Source organism: Gopherus flavomarginatus, chromosome 20, assembly GCF_025201925.1.
Source record: "Gopherus flavomarginatus isolate rGopFla2 chromosome 20, rGopFla2.mat.asm, whole genome shotgun sequence".
Lineage (NCBI taxonomy): Eukaryota > Metazoa > Chordata > Testudines > Testudinidae > Gopherus > Gopherus flavomarginatus.
The window spans coordinates 18,419,434-18,440,439 of NC_066636.1; the positions used below are offsets into that span (position 1 = coordinate 18,419,434).

At 54.1% G+C, this 21,006-nt stretch overlaps 1 protein-coding gene across 1 annotated transcript; it reads right to left on the minus strand.

The window, feature by feature from the left end:
• Positions 1–2,391: 2,391 nt before the first annotated feature.
• Positions 2,392–19,794, minus strand: S100A10 (S100 calcium binding protein A10). The gene is made up of 3 exons (XM_050930649.1): positions 19,682–19,794; positions 8,660–8,805; positions 2,392–2,847 (listed from the first exon to the last, which is right to left on the minus strand). The coding sequence occupies exons 2-3, from the start codon at positions 8,789–8,791 to the stop codon at positions 2,686–2,688; spliced, it is 294 nt and encodes a 97-aa protein (XP_050786606.1). The 5' UTR covers positions 8,792–8,805; positions 19,682–19,794; the 3' UTR covers positions 2,392–2,685.
• Between the last annotated feature and the right edge of the window lie 1,212 nt (positions 19,795–21,006).

Consider the following 21,006-nt stretch of genomic DNA (forward strand, 5'->3'; position numbering starts at 1 on the left):
GAGCTCCTAGTATTTGTCTTCACCGGGAGCTGCAGCAGTTCTCTGGCACTCCTATGCCTGTGACGGAGGAAGACATGTCTAGGGGTTAGAGCAGGGAGGCTGGGAATTCCAGGCTCTGGGAAGGGAGTGGGGTCTAGTGGCTCGGGAAGGGAGCTTTGAGCCAGGACTCCTGGGTTCTATTCCAGGCTCTAAATGTGAGTGTGGGCTACTGGTTAGAGCAAGGGGCGCTGGAGGGCACTGCCCTGGACACCGGTTCTCTAGGGGCTGTGCTGACTGCCTGGATCCCCACTGCCAGTGAAGACAAGCAAGCGGCACCTTCCCTCTGAGGCTGCTGCAGTGAGTGACCCCAGTCAGAGCAGGCAGGCCCGGCTGAAAATCCCTAGGAAAATTCATGGGTTACGGGACACCTCCGTCTGCCTGAAAATAGCTGTGTGGGGAGAAAAAACAAACAGCAGGGCAGGGAGAGGTGGGATCCAGTCCTAGAGCAGGAAAAGCCTGTTGTTGCTGCCTCCTTGCCACCCCCCCCGCCCCGCAGGAATCACGTGCAAGGCTGAGAGGGAGTGAGGGACAAGGGTGTGAAAAGGAGAGCTGGGGAGGGGTGGGGTGCCTTCCTGCAGCTCAAGAGGCTATTCAAAGGAGTCTTCTGGCATAATACCAGCCCCCCCCCCCCCACCGCTAACCACTAGACTCCATTCCCCTCCCTGAGCCAGGAATTGAACCCAGGAGTCCTGACTCTGACCCTCATTGATTTAACACCCCATTTCCCTCCTGGGAGTCCTGACACCCTATTCTGACCACTGGACTCCATTCCCCTCCTCGATCCGGGAATTAAACCCAGGAATCCTGACTCCCAGCTCCCCTCAGGCCCAATCCCCACTCTGGTGCCAGGTTCCAGTTCAGCTGCTGCTTTGTGATGAGTCAGCCCCGTAACGGATTCCTACAGCTGTGTTTTCCTGGGTGACCAGAGCCAGCGATCTGGCAGGCAAATGTGAAGAATGCGTCCAGCAATATCCTGGGTGGCTTGGAATCTGCTCCCCAAGCAGCACTGGCCGCATATGGAGGGATGCACAGAAATTCCATGTCAGTAGAGGAAGCAAAGGAGGTGTCAGTTAGGGCCTGGGATAAGGGCTATGTGAATGTTAGGGGCTGATATACGCCCAGCTGCCTTTCCTGCTGCATGGTAATTTGCGCTGAGCCTTGCTTATTTAGCTTGGATGCTCAGGGCTGTCTAGGGTTGCCAGCCTTCCAGGATTGCTCTGGGGTCTCTGGGAATTAAAGATTAATCTTTCATTCGAGATTATGTCATGTGATGAAACCTCCAGGAATACGTCCGACCACAACTGACAGACCTAGGGCTGTCCTAGAGTTGTCCTGCTGCATGGAAGCCACGTACTGAGGAGCAGTCACACGAACGAACCTGCTGGAAAATCCTGTCCTGGCCTCAGTGGCTTAGGCTTTGTCAAAATCGATTGGCAGGCAAGGGCCAGAGCGCCTCTCGCCATTAAAGATACAAGAGGGGCACCAGGCTCCGTGTGCCGCACTCAGACAATAGTGCGTGGTAGGAAGCAGTTGCCTCTTTCCACAGTCATGCCCTTTGCACTGGGTTTCTGAGCCGGCACTTGGCCATTCGCTTGGTCTGAAATCCCAGCGCTGTTTCCACATCTGTTCTGCTCGTGGCAGAGAGCTCTCTCTTGAATTGGGGCCGAGGGTTGGGAGGCTCTAGATCTGGCTCGTGGTTCACCTGGATCATGCCAAAACAAAAAGAGACAATGCATCGGCCCCATTGTCTCAAGCTGCTGCAAGCGCAGGCTCCGCAGTGGGCCAGGGAGCGTTGCTCTTCTGCACACCCAGATTTCCAAATCGGAAGCTGTATTTGTCTCAGCTTGAAACGATGGGGCTGGGGCACTTCGAACGCGCCTGGACTCAGCCAGTGCAAATCCCACCTCGCTGGTGCAAATCGGGGACTTGGCGTGGACGTCAGTGGGTTTTTCTGGGAGCGCACACGGCATGTTTGGGAGGGCGTGAGGGAGGGGGCATTGCATGGACTTCTTGGCGACTGGATTAGGGCAGCGAGCAGAGTATACTGCATACACTTTTTTGCATGCTCTTTAAAAAGTGCTCTTTTTTATTTAAAGCAATGCAAATATATGCAAATTAGGCAAGCCCCTCCCACTCCTGGCAAGTTGCCCCCATGATCTGCAGTGTCTCAAAGCTCCAGTGCCCCTGTGCTCGCTTTATGTGTATCTCCAGAACGCTGTGTGCACCAGCTCTGGAAGTTTGCAAGCTCCGTCATCTCAGATTTATTGTGCCTCCTGCACCCTTCAGAACCTCCCTCTAAAGTGACGCTGATCAGACAAGGCTAGTGCAGAGGAAAAAAAAAACTATACACCGTTAGGATTTAAAAAAACAAAGGGAGGGATTCTTTATTGTAGGGCAAGGCATGGATACACTATAAAAACCATAAGCTGCTCTGGGGCGGGGATAGCAGGCTCTCTCTTGCCTGTTACATGGCGACTCGGGAGTCTGTTCGCACATTCGGAGGATCACATTGTGTCCTTGATCCACGCGCCCAACTTTCCATTGGTGTCAATGGCCAGCTGAGAGCTTAGATCCAGGCTGCGACGTGGCCCACTTTATATGGCTTGGGGTTTAGGAGTTAGGCGGGGGGTGTCTCCGGTCACCTCTTCATTTTCTCCCCTTCTGCTTCATGTGTACCACAAAGTAGTCGTTGCACGCGATGGTCAGTCCAGCCACTAGCGAGAAGAAACTCTGGAAGCCAACTCTGCCATCCCGGCACTGGTCTAGGTCCTTCATGATTTTATCCACGGCCATGGGGTCTTTCTGGTTCTGGGAAGGGAAAATACATGAAAGAAAAAGCAGAGGGGGCTGTGAGCTAATGGAGCTGAATTTGCTCCTGGCTGAAGCTGCTTTGTAGCAAGAGTGTGGGAGCCTGTCTGTGTGTTGATCCATGCTGGTGGCTCCATAGATCTTCATTTATCTGTTCATCCCTCCATCCCACTGGCTCCATATCCATCCCTCTGTCCATCTCAGGAGCTCCTTATCCCTTCAGCTATCTGTTCATCCCTCCATCCCACTGGCTCCATATCCATCCCTCTGTCCATCTCAGGGGCTCCTTATCCCTTCAGCTATCTGTTCATCCCTCCATCCCACTGGCTCCATATCCATCCCTCTGTCCATCCCAGGGGCTCCTTATCCCTTCAGCTATCTGTTCATCCCTCCATCTCACTGGCTCCATATCCATCCATCCATCCCTCTGTCCATCCCAGGGGCTCCTTATCCCTTCAGCTATCTGTTCATCCCTCCATCCATCTCAGTGTTTCCATAGCTTATCTGTGTGGGGCTTTGTATAGTGCCCATTATTGTGGCATCTGGGCCGCTCTTTAAAAGACACATGCTGCCCAGTCCTTCCACTTTATCCCTGCTCTGATGTTCCCCATACATCCTAGTTCCCCTGTGCCTGTCTTTCAGGCTCCAGTCTGAGTGGGTGGGAGGAGCTGCCTTCATGAATCAGCTTGGAGGGTTGGCCTCTAAGACCATGCAAGTTCCTTGGGTCATGGGCAGTCTCCATATTGGTGCATTGAACAGCCCCAAGCCCCAGTAATAACTAACAACGATCTTTTAATGTAGTTTCAAACTCCTTTTCCCTCCACCCCCTGCAGTGTTCCTCATTCAGACAGGCCAGTGCATTGCCCCGAAACTGACTAGCCTATATCCATGGTGACTAGAGGTAAAACTCCTCTCCTCCCCCACCCCGTACAGAGAGCTCATGAGATGCACGTGTGGATTTCAGGCCCTGTGCTGGGGTGAGTCTCCTCCTTGCGTAACACACGTCAGGAATACTCCCGTCCTGAGCAGGATACAAACGCTGAGCAGCGAATGTAAACTAGCTTTTGAAAATGCTTCTCCTTTCACCACCCAGCCGGAGCTAAGGACACCGATGGGCCCAGCCCTCTGCGGGCTGTGTGCACAACACACTGATGAAGCTGTGGTTTCTGCGGGCTCCTTGCCCAGGGGAGGCTTGGAACCCACAGCTGCCTGTTTCCATTAGGCATGTGATCAAGCACCTATTAGATCATTTATTCCCTTCCCCACCCACGACTGGTCCCAGTGGTACATTTCCTACTGCTTTGAAATGACCAAAGTCATGCAGCTTTCACTACTTCCTGTGGGAACATGAGGCTTGCCGGAGCAGAGCAGATCGGGCCCAATATTTTGCCTCCAGCACCAGTTGCTTCAGAGACAGATGCAAGAGAACCTGAACTGATGATGGGATAACCTGCTCCCAGGGAAAATCCCCTCCTAACCCCATCACTTAGAGGTTAGGTCATGGCCTGAACCACAAGGGTTTAGACGGATCAGCTCCTAGGCAGCTCTCACTGGGCCAGACTCTCAGTTGACGTCAATCAGTGTCGCTCTGTTAAAGTCAATGGATCTAGGTGGATTTACACCAACTGAGGATCTGGTTCAGTGTCTGGAAATTTCTCCTGCCGTTTCACTTAAGTTTCCTTTTTCTTAATGTCCTCTCATTATTCTCAGTTCTACCACCCAAAAGCATCCCCTGTCGCGCCCAGCGCAACGGGGTCCTGGTCTGTGACAGGTCACGAATACGAATAGCTCTGCAGCGTGCTCTTGAGGGTTCAGATCTCAGGCAGGGACAGGGGCAGTGCTCAGCGTTTGAGTCTTTAAAATGAGTCTTGAAGAAAGTTTCCAGGGAAATCAATAGCACCACTTTACACTTCTGGGCTGCTAAAGGCTCTCAGGGCGCATCACAACCTTTCACCGTGTCTCACTGCACGTCTCTGGGAGGCAGGTGAACTTCACGAGTGGGAAACTGAATGACAGGGCAGTTAAGCGACTTGGACAGGGTCATACAGTGAGCCAGAGGCAGAGCTGGAACTAGACCCCAGGAGTCCTCATGCCAAGCCCCCTGCTCTAACCCCTGTCCAAACATTCCTTTCCTAGAGAAGGGAAAAGAAGCCAGGAGTTCTGAGCCCTAGTCGCCACTCCTCAGATGTCCAGCGTCTTTATAGAGCCATTCCTGTGTATTTTGTCTTTCAATTGGGGGATGGGGATGGTAGATCCGCAGTGGCACTGCTCCAATGTACTGTGAATGCTAGCTGCGATGTAGGCATGCAGCACTTCAAATGAATGGCAGGCACTGTTTCCTGCAGGATCTGTTGGATTTTGCAATGTGATGGTCGCCCAGGCAGAGGAAGGAGACATTTAAAGCTGGCGCATGCATTGCAAGGAGTGTGTGCACCCAGGGCTGGGGACAAGGGCTTTTTGCTCTGGTTTCTAGGATCTCTTCTAATGAGACATTCTGGATGTGATCCTGAAGGACATCAATTTCTGTGCTCTGGCAGTGAAACTCCATCCTGTACAGAGGCCTGGACCCTCTGAGTCCAAGCACAAGGGGTCTGGAGGACGCAGCTGGGAGGAACCTTTTGCTCCATGGCTTGCACAGCAAGCAAGCAAGCAACAAAGACCTCTGTGCATCCAGGCCACACTCCAAACCTAACAAAGCAATGCCTGAGCTCTGCGCATGGCACACCATCTGCAAGCAATCGCAGTGTTTGCTTTACAGACTGAGGAAATGAGCCATGAGCCTGGAAGCGTGTGATAAGCCGCAGTTTATGTGCACCAGCTTCTCCAGGCTATTGCCACTCCAGAACAAGACCTCTTAGCTCTGCTCTCCACCCCACACACCTTGACTGACAGGGTGTGATGCGGGCCAGCACTGATGTGCATCAGCAAGGAGCCGAGCACTGAATTAAGTGAGAGGACCGAGAACAGGTTCAGCTCTCCCGAATATTGGTGTCAACTGGGACCTCAAGGGTATCACTCCAGAATTACACCGGGGTACCTGAGATCAGAATACATCCCCTACAGCAACCTCAGTCCTGTCCCTGCAGCCACTCTGGATCTACGCCGGTGTCACTGGGATCAGAAACGCCCCGTGTCGCGGTGGTAAAAGCAAGGCTGGGGCTTTGAAGGGAGTTAGGCACACAGCTGTCCTTGAAAGTCCATGGGATTTAGGTGCCCCTGAAAACCCAGCCTAGATGAGTTACAGGTGATGGGCCAAATCCAGCTGTGGGGTTAGCAGGAGCAATGCCACTGTGCCACTGCGCTTAGCCAGCTGCAGGTGAGGCCCTGCCATGGAGGTGATTGTATCCCTGGGGCAGGGGGTAATGGGAGGCCTACAGCACACTGGTTAATGGCCGACAATCTCAATGTGCACCCATGCAGTGGAATGGATGCCCTGGGGCTGGAGCATTAAATACCGGTCTCTGATTATATCAGGCTGTGCCATCCGTGCCAGCTTGCATAATAACCTGGCCTGTGTGAACGCTGGAGGCACAGGAGACGCTGGTGGGGAGAGAGTTATCTACGAGGACTTCGTGATGCTTTCCTGCTCTGAAGCACGAGGTGATCTGGTTCTTATGGCAGCAGTGATCTACCTGCGGTAATTGGCACCAGGCGGGAGCTGTGCCTGCTGGTTCTGCCCAGCCACCTTGACAGCGAGGTGCTGTCTGCGCCGCTACTCCAGCTTTGAGCTCTGAACCCTCACCGCTCTGCCGCTGCCCCTCAATCCCAACCCGCAGCCCCCTGCTATTCCAGCCCTGGGCTCCACACACACACACACAGTCTTTTTCCTGACCAGAGGTCCACCTGCTGATGCACCGCAATCCTGCCCTGTATCACACCATGCTAGTCCAGTCCTTCCTGGCTTGGCTTTCCTTGAGAAAAGACATGTCTGCAGGGACAGTGATAGCACCCAGTCCCCTCTTCAACGTGGCACGAGTTACCCAGAAACGCGTCTCCATGCCTTCCCAGGCTATGCCCTTTCCATGCCACATTGCTGCCTGAGATCCTCTTTGTGAACACAGAGTTGGTACTTAACATATTTTCCATGCAGCCAGGACTCCTGGGTACTATGCCTAGCCCTGGGAGGGAGTGTTTCCTAGTGGTTAGAGTGGGGACTTGGGAGCGGGACTCCTGGGTCGTATTCCCAATTCTGCCACTGACTAATTGTCTGACCCTGGGCATGTCACTTAACTGCTCCACGTGATTCAAGCTGTATTGCACCTCCTGAGAGGCGACTCCCGTCACTGCTCAGACATGATGTCATTCCTCAGTTACAGGATCGCAGCTGGGTGCTCAGGAGATTTATCAGGGGGCAGAAGGGGGGAGCTTTGTCCATCTGTCATTCTCATGTGTCATCCTCCAGCCGCCTTCTTGCTTTGCACCAAACCAAAACAGCCAAGGAGCAGGGAGAATGCAGTGCACCAGGCAGCAGAGTTATTAATAGCATGGCACATAGCAGGCTGTCACCAAAATGCTATTGTCTTGGATGATGCATCGTTTATCAGGAAGGGAACACGCTGCCCAGAGCCTCTCCCCATCGTCTGTGTCAGCTGCAAGCTGATAAATGGCAGGGAATTGAGTGCAGCAGTGACCCTGCCCCTGCAGAGGCTCCTCTGCTGGAGGCAGTTGTGAGTCCTAGCATCTGCGATGCATGAATGCCACAGGGGCTGGGGGGCTGAAGGGGCCACTTGCCTCTCCGTGCCGCAGCTGGGAGTTTTCAAACTCAACACCGGGGCCAATCCAAAGCCATGGGAACCTGGCCACTGGCTTCAATATGATCAGGCCTTTTCAAGAGACAAGAGCGAGACCATCTTGGGGCTAGAAGCTGGAGGGCCAAATTCTCCAGTGCAACCCACAGGGACTCGAGGTGGAGTTGCCCTGGGGAAAACAGCAGATCTCAGCCCAGAGACAGCTCCTCCTCGTTCATCCTGGCCCCTCTCCTCTCCTTGCTCCAAAGGCAGCAGTGAAGCAGGAAGGAGCCCACAGCACCTCCTGCCCTGAAGCCTTTTACACACAGTCTCTCCATACTGTGGAAATGCAGCCACCTCTGGGGAGAAGCCTGGCAGCCAGCTTACGGCAACAGCCATGCACCTGGGCTGAAGTCTTCAAAGCCAATCAGCTGCCTTTGCCACGTGGCTTCCTTTGCCACGTGGCTTCCTTTGACATGAATGAACAGCAAGTTGAAGGGCTAAATCCCATAGCTGGCTTTGATTGAGCAAGTCAAAGAAGAATTTTTTGGAGGGGAAATCATCCTAGCATTATTTTACACGGATATTGCAGTAGCACTGAGAGGCAGCTGGGTTGGGCCCTCATTTTGAGTGCAGAATAGTTTCTTCATGTGAAGTTAGAGGAGGTAGTTAGCTGGAAAAACTATAATCACTCAACCTGGAATTTGACTGGGAGGACTCTGTCTGTCTAGAACCTAGAGTTCTTTCTTTTTCGACCCTTGTCTGTCCTGTCCTATCTAGTCCATTTGCCCTGTCCTCCCTGCTCTGTCTGACTTCTCTGACGTGGTATCTGAACATCTGAACCTCACTTGTAAAACCCTGCTCAAGTATAAAACGGTTGTGACCTTGATTTTGCGTCTGAAGGCGCTTCCAGCCACACAGCGGCCCCTAGCACCACACTGGAGCATCACTGCTCAGTCCTGGCCTGGAGAGATGAGCACTCCCCCGCCCCACCCCAAATCACCAGCCAGTAGGACCAGCCAAGTCAATGGACTGTGACAGAAGGGATTAATCAGCAAATGGGCTTATCGGTATTTCTGACTCACATCCAAAAACCCAGGGAACTCCTTGTCCATCAGCACCCGGAGATCTTCTTTCGTCAGGTAGTTCTTGTCGCCGGCGTATTTGTGAAAGGTGAACATCAGCGTCTCCATGGCATGTTCCATCTGAGACGGCATCTTTGCGTGGGTCTCTTGAGAAAGAGGGGAGAAATAGCACAGACAGCGGTTAGCTTTGTTTTCTCTCAGTCGCTGCATTTGGTTTTATCCCCAGGAGCAAAACCCCACATGCTAATTACTATGAGGGATTTGGGCTTTGCTGTTTGGATTCATAGATTTCAAAGCCAGAAGGGTCCCCCTTAGATCCTCTGTTCTCACTTCCTGTGTATTGCAGGCCACAGAGCGTTACTCTTTTACCCCTGTGTCAAGCCCAATAACGTGTTTGACTAACGCATCTTCCAGAACGGCCTTCAGGCCGGATCGGAAGACATCAAGACATGGAGAATCCACCATTCCCCTCAGGAGTTTGCTCCCTTACGATTAAAAACTTGTGCCTCATTTCTAACTTGAATTCTAAGATATCTGCCAAACCTACTAGCTAGTTAGGTTCTTACTCTCGCAGGCAGCCACCACTGTGGGTTCTGAGCGCTCAGACCCGAATGGAAACTTTCCACGGGTTTAAAAACCTGTTGCCAATGTTGTTGTGTTCCGACATCTGCCTAGTTTTTAGAGAGGGTGGAGAACTGCCAGGCAGACGCTGGAGAGGCCAGGAGAGATGGGATAAAGGTCGGATCAGCCTCCAAACCTCTGGACTCCTTTCCCAGTGGAGCCCAGTTTAGCTCTGCTCAGCCCAACGATCACAATCGCTGGCTTGTGCCACTAGAGCGAAGGATTTCATTGCACAATAAATCCCTTCCCGCCTCAGCAGTTAACCCCCGATCAAACTGATACAATGCAGTGTCTCACCCAAAGGCAGGACATTCTAGCACATCAAAAGGAGAACAAAATGTGCCAGGATAACTACACTTTCCTAACTCACAATACGGTTTATGGGACACAAATGTGCTTTGGATGGAGGCAGCGTGGAGAGTTTGGTTTAAATTAGAAAAAGGGGGAGCGACTGGACAATCTCTGTGATTTCTCTTGCATGTTCCAGCACTAGGGAAACTAATACGTCTCTCAAGTATTTCTGTCCAGGTTACCTGATGCACTGAAATTTTTGACGTGTTTAGGTATTTTCAAGGGAAACCCTGGATTAAAACACTGGTGAGAAATGGGTTAGAGACTGACTCATAATGTACTGCGGAGAGATTCCTAGATTTCGGAGCCAGAAGGGTCCATTATGATAATTTAATCCGACCTAACACAGGACCAGGACATGGAATTTTACCCCCTTATTCGTACACCAAGGTCAATAACTTGTGCTTTGAGCCACAGTTAATTGATCAAAATATAAATCCCTGTGAAACCCGCCTGAGACAAGCTTAATATTAAAGCAAAAGGCACGGCTAGCAGCTGATTTTCTTACCTTATGCCTTTCATAGCAAGAGCCTTAGGAGCTCAACAATCTCTGCAAACTACTAAACAAATTATGAGCCAAAAGCTGCCCAGCGCACATATCCTAGGGCAGATTTCCAGCCTGTATATTCCAGGAACACTTCTCCCACCACTAAAATGCAGTCACCTCTGGGGCAGAACATGGCAGCTGTTTATCAACTCATGGTAATGCTATGCAGCAAGACATTAGAGAATGTCCCCGCAGCGATCAATCCCCCTGAGAGGGGAGGGAGTGGGTGATATAAGAGGGCTCCCCCCCAACACCTCTAGCATCTATGATTATGTGTTCACAGCAGTTTGGGACAGGAAGTGAAGGCGCTTCCTATTTCTCAGGGTAATTTGGGGTGAGCAGGATGCAATTAGTGGAGTGGGAGTATAACTGAGATGCATGTCCCGGCTGAGGAGAAACCTGATAGGTCTTAAAATACCCATTGGCCCTGCCTAGCAGCATCTGTGTTCTGTGACAACTCAGCCCAGCCAAGAGCATGCCTTGCTGGGTCCCCAAACTGGCTGCCCTTGCACTGCACAGCCATACAGAGCAGCAGATGACTGGAGAGGAAATACAGCCTTTGGGGGCGAACTCAATGGAAAGACTTGACCAGAGTCAGTAGGAAAAGCAAGGCTGGTTGTTAAACGCTGTGGCTTTTTTTATGAATTGTCAAAGCAAAGTCTTTCAAGGGAAGATTCCTTTCTCTGCCCCCCACTGGGAACGGGAGACTTTGATCCATCGCCAAATCCAACCGCCTCATACACTGCCGGGTAGTGAAGAGAAGTGAGAATAGAGGCATGTAGCGAATGCTGCAATCCCATGAGTAAGGCCTCCAGGGGTGGGGGAAGAGTAATCGCTTACAAAGCTCTTTAAAAATGTCCTTCTCAAGCCATCTTTGCTGTGGGTGAAAGCAGCTTTTCCGCCGGGATCCCTTTTTGGTGTTTACAAGAATATAGCCTCATTGGAGTGATTATCTTGATGGCGTACATGGTAACATGCCTTGGGTGCTCCTTCCTTTAAAAAGTATAGATAGATGAAAGACGACAGACAGAGGGAACCAGCTGGCTTGAGGAAGTGTAAATGGGACATGGATTCTCTCTTTCCCTAGTCATCTGGTGCAAATACATCAGTGATAACATATCACTGCTGCTGGGTGTCTCTCACATGCAACGTGTTTGCTGGGTCTCTGTCCCTTTCTTAGGGGCCAAACGTTCCTGGCACGGAGAGTATCCTTATGATGTGTCCTCCTGTCTCAGCAGAGAACCCACCTCCAGAGGGGGTCCCCTGAGCGTGTGGGTGGGGCATGTTGGTGGGACAGTGATGGGGGGCACTTGATATGCTGGGGTAACGGGTGAGGCCAACCCTCAATGCCCTGGGATGGACAGCACAACGGAGAATTTGCTAGCGTAAAGGTGCAGCTGACAGTGTAAGGGTTAAAAAGTTTGCTCAAGGGAACCCATTCCAGAGCAGTCAGCGGATTGCTGCAAGCTGAGCGGCAGCTTCCTCCTCTCGGGAGCCAAGGGACTTTGGCCAAGAACTCCTCCCATAGAGCAAAATCATCCCCCCCACATCAACCAGATGGGCTGCCCCGCCCAAAGCACCAGAGGAGAAGACGGAAGGAATGCGAAGGGAGGGGACAGACTCTGGATTCTGGGCTACATACACCCAGGGGTGTTAACAGCTGCCGCCCTCCCTCAGGGGCCCTAGGGAAAGGAGCCCCACGGATGCTTAGTACATCAGTGTGCCGGCAAACGTGAGGTCCGAGCCATTCCACTAGTGCACAGCAACTCCTCCGCATGCACATCCCCTCCCTATACCACCCACTGATCTGAGCTGCTGAGGCCCTTGGAAGGGATAAGGAGTGAATGGCAGTCATCCCAGAGCACTGAGACACGCAAAGGGGTCTGTGCAGGGTACTGGCCTGGCACCCAGCCTGCTCCCGTCCGGTGATCAGCGATTTCTTTGGAAGACTCTGAAGTCTGAGGGACCTTCGTTCCAAATGAGGCCCCAGTGCTCAGTGTTGGGGGATACATTCCCGGCCTCCCCCAGGGTACAGCCGGAGGGAGCTAGCAGCCAGGGCACGGAGCATGCCGTCTGCTCTGCCCAGGCCGCGTTCCTTTGCCAGGCAGTCATTTGCCCACCTGGGTGTTTGCGATAGCTTTGGAGCTGCACCAAAGAGGTCCTCAGCCTGGCCACAGCTTTTCTTTTTTTAGGACAGCCGCCAAAAATCTCACCACGCTCACAGCTGCGGTTTTTCCTCCTCTCCAGGGACCGCCATTTTGGCCCCTTTTGGAAGACATGGTCCCCACGGTCCCAGTTCTTTGCTGTTCCACTGCAAAGGCAGATGCATGAGTTGACAGCCCGACTCATGGCGAACACTTGCTCCTTCCTATGGGGTGACTCTTACCTGGTGTCCATCTGCTACTCTGGTCATGCCATTGTCCACAGCATTCAGCAGTTCTCCCCTCGTCTCCTCTCCCCTTGGTGTGGATTAGCAGGGCCCTGCCATCACTCGAAGCTCAGGGCACAAAACCTGGCCAACAGGACGCGCCTAAGAGCTGACACTGTCTGGGGGGGGCTGCCATCTCAGCCCCCCCAGGCCACTTCGCCTCATGCAGACTCCTCGTGAGGAGCTTCGGGGAGGAGATGGGAGTGAGCAACAGCCACTTCTCCTCCATCTCCACCGTTACCACAGCCTTTCTGTGAAGTCGTCTCGCCATTCAGCCTTGAGAGAAAGAGTCAAACCCTGGAGTGTGGGCAGAGGGGATCGGGCAGGCTCTGAAATCAAAGCAATTGGGTCCTTGACCCCCTTTATAGGTGAACTGCAGTGTCAGGCCAGAAATGGGCTGAGGAGGTTGGGTTGGAGTTCAGGCTGGGTTTCCCCTTTGGGGTCAAGCGTGGCGGCTACAGAATCGCACAGGCTGTTCTGACAAGATCCCAGCCACTGAGCTCGGCTCATCTGACCACATGGCCACCATCTGGCATGGGGACCAACCTGCCGTTCTCCACTGTTCCTGTGTTATCTCTGCTGTCTCGACACGACCTACCGCGGAGTGGGTGTGAGAGGGGCCCATCGGTGCCTGATCTGTGCAAGGGGTGAGTGTGTTACACGCCCAGCTAGAGAGCTTTAGGTCGGGCTGTTCCACTTCATTCTTCTAGCTGTGGAGAGCCTGGTACGGTGGCCAATCAAACAGGGCACTTGGAAGTGATCCGACTCTGAAATTGGAGGAGAAGGGTGGAGCGAGGTTCTGACACAGACTCATCTCCAATGAAGGCCTCGACTCATCTACTGCCTCAGGCCGTATTGTTCTCCCTGGTCTATTTCCCATGGATGTGGTGCTCACGCCGGCCTTCGGAATAGAGCCTGGGGTGGGAAGTGAAGTGCCCGTAGCAAGGGGATAACTCCCCAACTCCAGCTGTGCAACGGGTGGGCGACCAACAGCAAGACAGGAGGGAAGCAGCCCAGCCGGTGTTCCAGTCTGTCCCCTGCTTGTCCAACCCTGGGCAGGGCAGAGCCTATAATGAGAGCATCTGAGCAAATACAATGAAACAGCATCTGAAGCTCCAGCCCCGACCCAGAATGGGAGTTTGTTGGGGCCCCATGCAGGCAGGGTCTGTTTGCTGACGGGGCTGGATGGAAAAATAAACCCAGGGCAGGATGGAAAAATAATCCTGGTGTGTGATAAACAGGACTCTGTTGTTTCTGGCCAGGTTCTCCTCCCCCGTGAATCTTCAGTCCTTGTTGGAGCAGTGCAGGTCACCACACCCCACCCATCCCCATCCCAGGGCATCCTCCCTTCCTCTGCCTGGCCTGAGCTAGTATTTTCCAGCCCTGCTGAAAAACGGCCAGAGGAGCCTCTGAGGAAATGACTCAGGTTGTTCCATCTCCATCCAAGAGCAGGATCACCTGTCCTGGGCTGGTGGGTTCTCTGCTGCCTCAAACAGCCACCACAGCTTGGAGCGAGGTGGGGACAGATAGCAGAGGAACTTCGCAGGGTGACACCCAATCAGCCTGGGGATGGGGAGGGGAACGCAAGGGACAAAACTCTTCACGGAGACCCCTTCCCACCCATTCTCGGTTGGACGCTAGCCTGGCACTTGAAAGCCCTGGGTTCAAGTCCCTGCCTCACCACAGGCTTCCTGGGTAGGTCACTGAACTGCTCATTGCCTCAGTTTCCCATCTGTAAAATGGGCGCTGTGAGGCTAAATACACCAAAGATTGGGAGATGCTCGGATACTACAGTCATGGGGGACAGATAAGCACGATAGCAAAATGTCTCGTTCTTGTGAGTTGCACCATGATGATCCATTTGTATTCCAGTAGCACCTAGGAGCCCAGTTGTTGGCAAGGGCCCAGCCAGGGTAGCTGCTGTACAACACAGAGCAAAGAGACAGTCCCTAGATAGTCTGTTGCAAATCACTGGAAGAAAAAGAAGAATCTTCCACCACTACCATTTTGGTTGAATATCATTTGGGAAGCACGGATGATAACACCACTGAGCTCTTCTATAGGGTTTGCATCTGCAGATCTCAAAGCACTTTGCAGAGGATGGATAGTGTCATTAGCCCACGTGACCTAGGCCCAGAGGGAGGTGGCCCACGTTTTTCAAAGCAGAGGCTCTAACTCAGAGTCGCTTTAGTTGCTGGGCACTCAGTTTTAGCCCCTAAGGTGTCAGTTGTGGAGATGCTGAGCACCCACAATAGTTTCTGGATCAAGGGGCACTGCCCATTCTGAACCCCCTTAGAAATTAGGTCTCTGTCAGCATCTAGAGTTGGGAATCCCCAAAATGAGGCATCCTGAAGTTTCTGAAAATGTCAGTCTTTGTGACTTGCCCAAGGTCACATGGGGGGTGAATTGCAGAGCTGGGACGAGAACCCCGGAGTCCTGACTTCCCATCCTTCCCCTGCCCTGATCACTAGACCCCACGCCCCTCCCAGAGCTGGATTAGAGCCCAGGAATCCTGACTCCCAACCTGATGATGGAAAAACTCATTCATCAATTTTTTTTAAAAGCCAGAGAAATGCAGCCACACCCTCCTGGGACTGTATTTTTGAAATGTGGTTGCCTTTGTAATGATTTTGCTGAGACGATCTCTCAGTGGCTCCAAGGCGCTAACACACTCGTTTTGTCTTTACTAATCAAGGAGTGTGGTTAGGACCCGCGGAGTGAATTTCCTTCTATGGGGACTGATGTTTTCAGTCGCAGGGAAGCTAGAGCACAAGGACTATGTGCCACTTCAATTCCGCGGCTGCCCCCGGGGCATGTGCTGGCTCACTGCACAGTGGTGGTGGTCCCTCATCGCTGCCTCGTGAAGGAGCGTGTCTTTTGTGGGTGGCAGCCATGTGGCAGCTCAGGGGCGCACGTCACCGATCATCAGTAGGGGAACGTTATCGTTTGTTAGCCGCGTCACTCCGGATTCGCCCTCGTGTTTATCAGATGTTCTGCAGGCAGATTTGGGGAGTCTGTGGCTCACCAGGAGTCCTTTCAAGACCATGTGGCTATTTAACCGGAAGGCAGACAAATGTCCTGCACTGAAGATGAACCACAAAGCAGGATCGTCAACCCCAGCCGCCAAAAGATCATGAGTTGGGCTTCTGAAACATCACGAGATTGGCTTCCAGATTATGAGATTTTTAAAAAAAAATAAATAAATTTGTGGCCCTCTTTGCCCCCTGGTTTCTGAGCATTTGCAAGTTTTACTCCACAACCAAAAAGGCCTGAAACGATCTTTAAAAAATAAAAAGAGAAAGAAAGCTCAGGTTCTTATGGGCCCAGATCCTGAAATCAACCAATCAATGGAGTTAGGTGCCTAAATACCTTTGAGGATCTGGGCCATGGCTCCACAAACTGGGGCTTTGAGTAAAACAGCAAATATTGTGAAACTGGCCATAAAATGTCAAGAGTGGACACAAGGCTGCCTAATAAGAGCGGTGTGGCCTAGTAATTCGAGCAGGGGACTGAGTGCCAGAACTCCTGGGTTCTCTTTCCAGATGGGAGTGGTTAGAGAAGTGCAGAGACAGGCCTTCTGGGTTCTATTCCTGGCTCTGGAATGGGAGTTACTGGTTACCCCACATGGCTTGGGGCCAGGACTCTGGGTTCTATTTCTGACTCCGCCTGTGCGACCATGGTGTGAGGCTCCGTGCCTCAGTTTCCCCATCTGTGAAATGCTGCCTCTTCTGTGAGGTCTGCGGATGCAACATGATAAATAAGCACACGGCATTCGGACTGAACTATCCAAACACAGCAGGGCTGCCGTTGAATGGAGCAGTTTTTGTATTCCCTTCCGGAGCAGCATCTGTCTCAGCAGCCCGCTCCTTGCCAGGCCTGAAGGCTGTCCTGTAGCACCACTGAAACCAGTGGGCCAGCTCCCCAGCTGGTGTGAATCAGCATCGCTTCACACAAGTGAATGGGTCAGATCCTCAGCTGGTGTAAATCAGTATAGTGCCACTGAAGTCAATGCAGTGATGCCAACTGGCACCAGCTGAGGATCTGGCCCCTGACCCTCCTTAGCTCTGTTTGCTTCAGGCTGCTTTGCCCTCAGATTTGCAGCTGATGTCTGAAAACCTCTATGGAAAAAACAGGAAGCCCAGCCAGGCTTGGCGGCTGTGCCCGTTGTGCCTGGGGCTGCTTGCCTGGAAAATTGGCCAGAACTGAGACGCGTTTCCCATCAGCTCCACGTTTGAACTTCAGTTGGAAAAAACCCCGGGAACGGAGTCGCAGGCCCATCCCTCCAGATCCAGGAAAGAAGGGGGGCTGGAATGCAAGTCTCCTCAAAGGACCTCTGTTCCTGGATCGTTAACTGGGGCTCATGCCAGCTCCGCCGCATTGTTCTGTCGGCTAGACTCTGGCAGGGTGTGCACCATTCTCAGTCTGAGAACAGCACCACCTCTAAGGTCCTGCAGGTTCTGAAGAGCTGATCAGAGAGATCCTATTGAAAGGAGCCTTCCTGAAGCAGGCACTAGACTGGAAGCCAGACTGCAAGTGTAGGGAGAGGGAGCCTTCTTCCCAAAGGATTATTCAGTCAAGTTACGGACCCAGCTGTCCGTCCCTCCCTGCCCGGGACATGCCCAGTGACAAAGTCTGGGTTCTTAGAGATGGGAGCCTGCCCTGTGTCACACACACTGGTGCAAAATGGGTGTGACTCAGTTCCACTGGGATGAACCAGGGGAGCATCTGGGGGCAAACGGCATCTCCTGGTGCAGGGCAACCCCAGTGGAGCCTGGGGTTTGCTCTGGGAGAGCCCAGGCCCAGCCCCGAGAAGGAAACTGGCCCTGTGCAGAGAGAAGGCAGCAAGCAGGGGGGCGGCAAACAAATATTTGAAATAAGGCATAAATTTTTAACAAGTGAGTACAATGAACCATTGGAACAACTGACCAGGCATCAGGGTGGATTCTCCATCACCGGCCATTTTTATCTCAAGATTGGGCGTGTTTTATTTTCTTAAAGATCTGTTCTAGTTCAAAAGGAGAAGTGACTTTGGTATCTATAATCAACCCATGCTCCCAGCAAGAAAAGCAACTCCAGTTGAAAGCCTGGATCCTTGGAGTGTGTGAGCAGCGCAGTAGTGCTTGGAAAAGAACAGCGTGTCCTCAAAACCAGTGGTAAAAACTGGCTGGCTTTCAATGCTGTGATTATACATCCCTGCATGTAACCACCTCTCTCCCTTCTCCATCTATCTTGCTTGCATCTGTATAGCAAGCATTGCATGTGGGTACCTTGCGGAAGCACCAGTCCGGCTCTCATGGGCCCTCCCTTGGCCCCACAGCAGCCATTGAAAGCATTCAAGCTGGTTGTATCCCCTTGTAAAGCTCAGAAAGGGCCTGTCCCCTTGCTTCCTGGCTGCCCAGTGTCTGAAAGCAGAGGCCACACCCAGGCTTCCCAGATCATGAGATGCTCATAGAATGTCAGGGTTGGAAGGGACCTCAGGAGGTTCTAGTCCAACCTCATGTGAAAGCAGGACCAATCCCCCAGACAGATTTTTGCCCCAAATCCCTAAACGGCCCCCTCAAGGACTGAACTCACAACCCTGGGTTTAGCAGACCAGTGCTTAAACCACTGAGCTATCCCTCCCCCCTGCTACAGACACGGCACAACCCAGGCAGTGAGTTACCAGCAGGGAATAACGGGGGCCTGGGGAAAGCAATTTTGGGGGCCCCTTCCATAAAAAAAGTTGCAATACTATAGAATACTATATTCTTGTGGGGGCCCCTGCAGGGCCCAGGGCAAATTGCCACACTTCCCCCCATCCCCCTGGGGTAGCCCTGACTGTCAGAGGTTCTGTGGCCTGCCATGTGCAGGAAGTTTCAGACTAGACCAGATCATGATGGTCCCTTCTGATCTTGAAGTCAATGAGCGCGTGAAGGCCTGGCCCAGACAGGCGGCTGAAGTGAACGGGACTGTTCAGCACCTATGCTCACGCACACACCGGGCACATTCCCCCTTCGGGGTGACCCCCCTGAGTGCAGCAGGGCTCCCCCCGTCCTGGGTTCTGCGCCATCCTGAGCACTAGCAAAGGGGGCGTGGTCCAAGTGGTATGAAGAGCAAAGCAACCCTGGCACTTTGCCATTGGTTAGACACACCCAAGATCTCTGGGGCAGAGGGGAGCATGAAAAGAAGAGGGGGCTGGAGAGACCCCACCCCACACAACACATGCACAGGGGAGCGTAACAAACCGACAAGCCTGGCTCTTCGGCACAAGGACAGAGTCCCAAGAGACGCATTATTTTTAAACCATCTGAGTCTCCCAAAGAAAGTTGGGGTCCCGTGGCAGCTCCCAGAATCCCATCCCAGTGCAGATTTCACTCCGTCCCACGGCAACATTCACACCTGAGTGGGACCCCAGGAAGGGGCCACGTTCCAGAGCCCTTTCTGTGTCGGGGGGCAAGTAGCACCAGCAGATACTAGTAAGAAGCCTGTCCTCCATAGCTGTGCCCCCACGTCAGACAGACTGACCCTCTCGCCCCTGAGCAGCGACTGCCCCCCCTGCCAAGTGAGTGATGCCCAGGCTGCTGGTCTGCAGGGCCTGTCCCTGCCCAGGGTGCACTGGGCTCCTGGCCAGCAGCAGCAGCTGCTAGAGCTCTGGGTGCGACCACAGCATGGAGCCACCTCCACAGCCAGTGGGGCTGGACTGGGGCACCCGGGCTGGGATTACGCTCCCCCCATCCTCGGGCAGCAGGACTAGGGCTCCCCCCCATAAATCCATCTTCTGCAGCCACCCCCAATTCCTGTGAGTAGCAGGCTCTGGGGTACCCCAGCCGTTCAGACTCCTGGCTGGGGGTGGGGGGACAGAGCTGGGGCATCTCCTCCTCCCCCATCCAGCTGAGGTGTCTGGACTGGGGGGCAAGAAGGCAGCCCAGAGCCCCTCAGGCTGGGGTGTGTCCACCAATGGGGGCTTTACCCCTTGGGTCAGTGCCCCCTGGGGGCAGGATGGCAGCTCAGAGCCCCCCAGGCTGAGGGGTAGCGCAGGTCGGCGCTCCCCCCCCGGTCAGTGACCTGCAGGAGGGGCTGGGGGATCCCGACTCACCTTGGCTGGGAGCGCAGGAGCGGAGCAGCCGTGCGGGGACCGAGGCTCAGCGACTGTGGGTGGGGCTGGAGCCGCCGGCCCTAGACTATGCCGGGGAGGGAGGCGGGGGGAAACCTGAGTCCGGCCCGGGCGGAGTCACCCGCAGCCCCGAGCTCGGCTCGCTGGTGCCCTCTGCCTTTGGCACCGCGCTCCGGGCCCGCCTGCCTGCCCCGCCCCGGCCGGCCCGGCTTGGAGAGACCAGGTGGGCGAGGGAACAGCTGGTCCCGGCCCAGCGCCTGCTGCTGAGAGAGACCGACCAGCCTTGCGGTCCAGCGTGGGGCCTTCCGCGCTCGCCTGGTCCCGCGGCTTCGGTGGTGCCGGGCGTGCGGGACCAGCGGACCCTCCGCAGGCAAACCGCCGGAGGCAGCCTGCCTGCCGTGCTTGTGTCTGTCTGTCCCTGGACCCGCTCCTGTCTGTCTGTCCAGCCATCCCCATCCCCAGCTCCTCTCTGTCTGTCCAGCCACCCCCGTCCCCAGCTCCCTCTGTCTGTCCAGCCATCCCCATCCCCAGCTCCTCTCTGTCCAGCCACCCCCGTCCCCAGCTCCCTCTGTCTGTCCAGCCACCCCCGTCCCCAGCTCCCTCTGTCTGTCCAGCCACCCCCATCCCCAGCTCCCTCTGTCTGTCCAGCCACCCCCGTCCCCAGCTCCCTCTGTCTGTCCAGCCATCCCCATCCCCAGCTCCTCTCTGTCTGTCCAGCCACCCCCGTCCCCAGCTCCCTCTGTCTGTCCAGCCATCCCCATCCCCAGCTCCTCTCTGTCCAGCCACCCCCGTCCCCAGCTCGCGTCTGTTTGTCGAGCCACACCCATCCACAGCTCCCGTCTGTCTGTCCAGCCGTCCCCAGCTCCTGTCTGTCTGTCCAGCCATCCCCATCCACAGCTCCTCTCTCTGTCTGTCCAGCCACCCCCGTCCCCAGCTCCGTCTGTCTGTCCAGCCACACCCATCCCCAGCTCCCGTCTGTCTGTCCAGCCATCCCCATCCCCAGCTCCTCTGTCTGTCTGTCCAGCCACCCCCGTCCCCAGCTCGCGTCTGTTTGTCCAGCCACACCCATCCTCAGCTCCCGTCTGTCTGTCCAGCCGTCCCCAGCTCCTGTCTGTCTGTCCAGCCATCCCCATCCCCAGCTCCTCTGTCTGTCTGTCCAGCCACCCCCGTCCCCAGCTCCCTTCTGTCTGTCCAGCCACACCCATCCACAGCTCCTCTTTCTGTCTGTCCAGCCACCCCCGTCCCCAGCTCCATCTGTCTGTCCAGCCATCCCCATCCCCAGCTCCTCTGTCTGTCTGTCCAGCCAT

Coding starts and splice junctions, on each gene's coding strand:
- S100A10 (XM_050930649.1), bottom strand. CDS start 8,791: ATGCCGTCTCAGATGGAACATGCCATGGAGACGCTGATGTTCACCTTT. Junction 2,848..8,659: donor AGTTCCCTGGGTTTTTGGAT/GTGAGTCAGAAA, acceptor TTCCCTTCCCAG/AACCAGAAAGACCCCATGGC.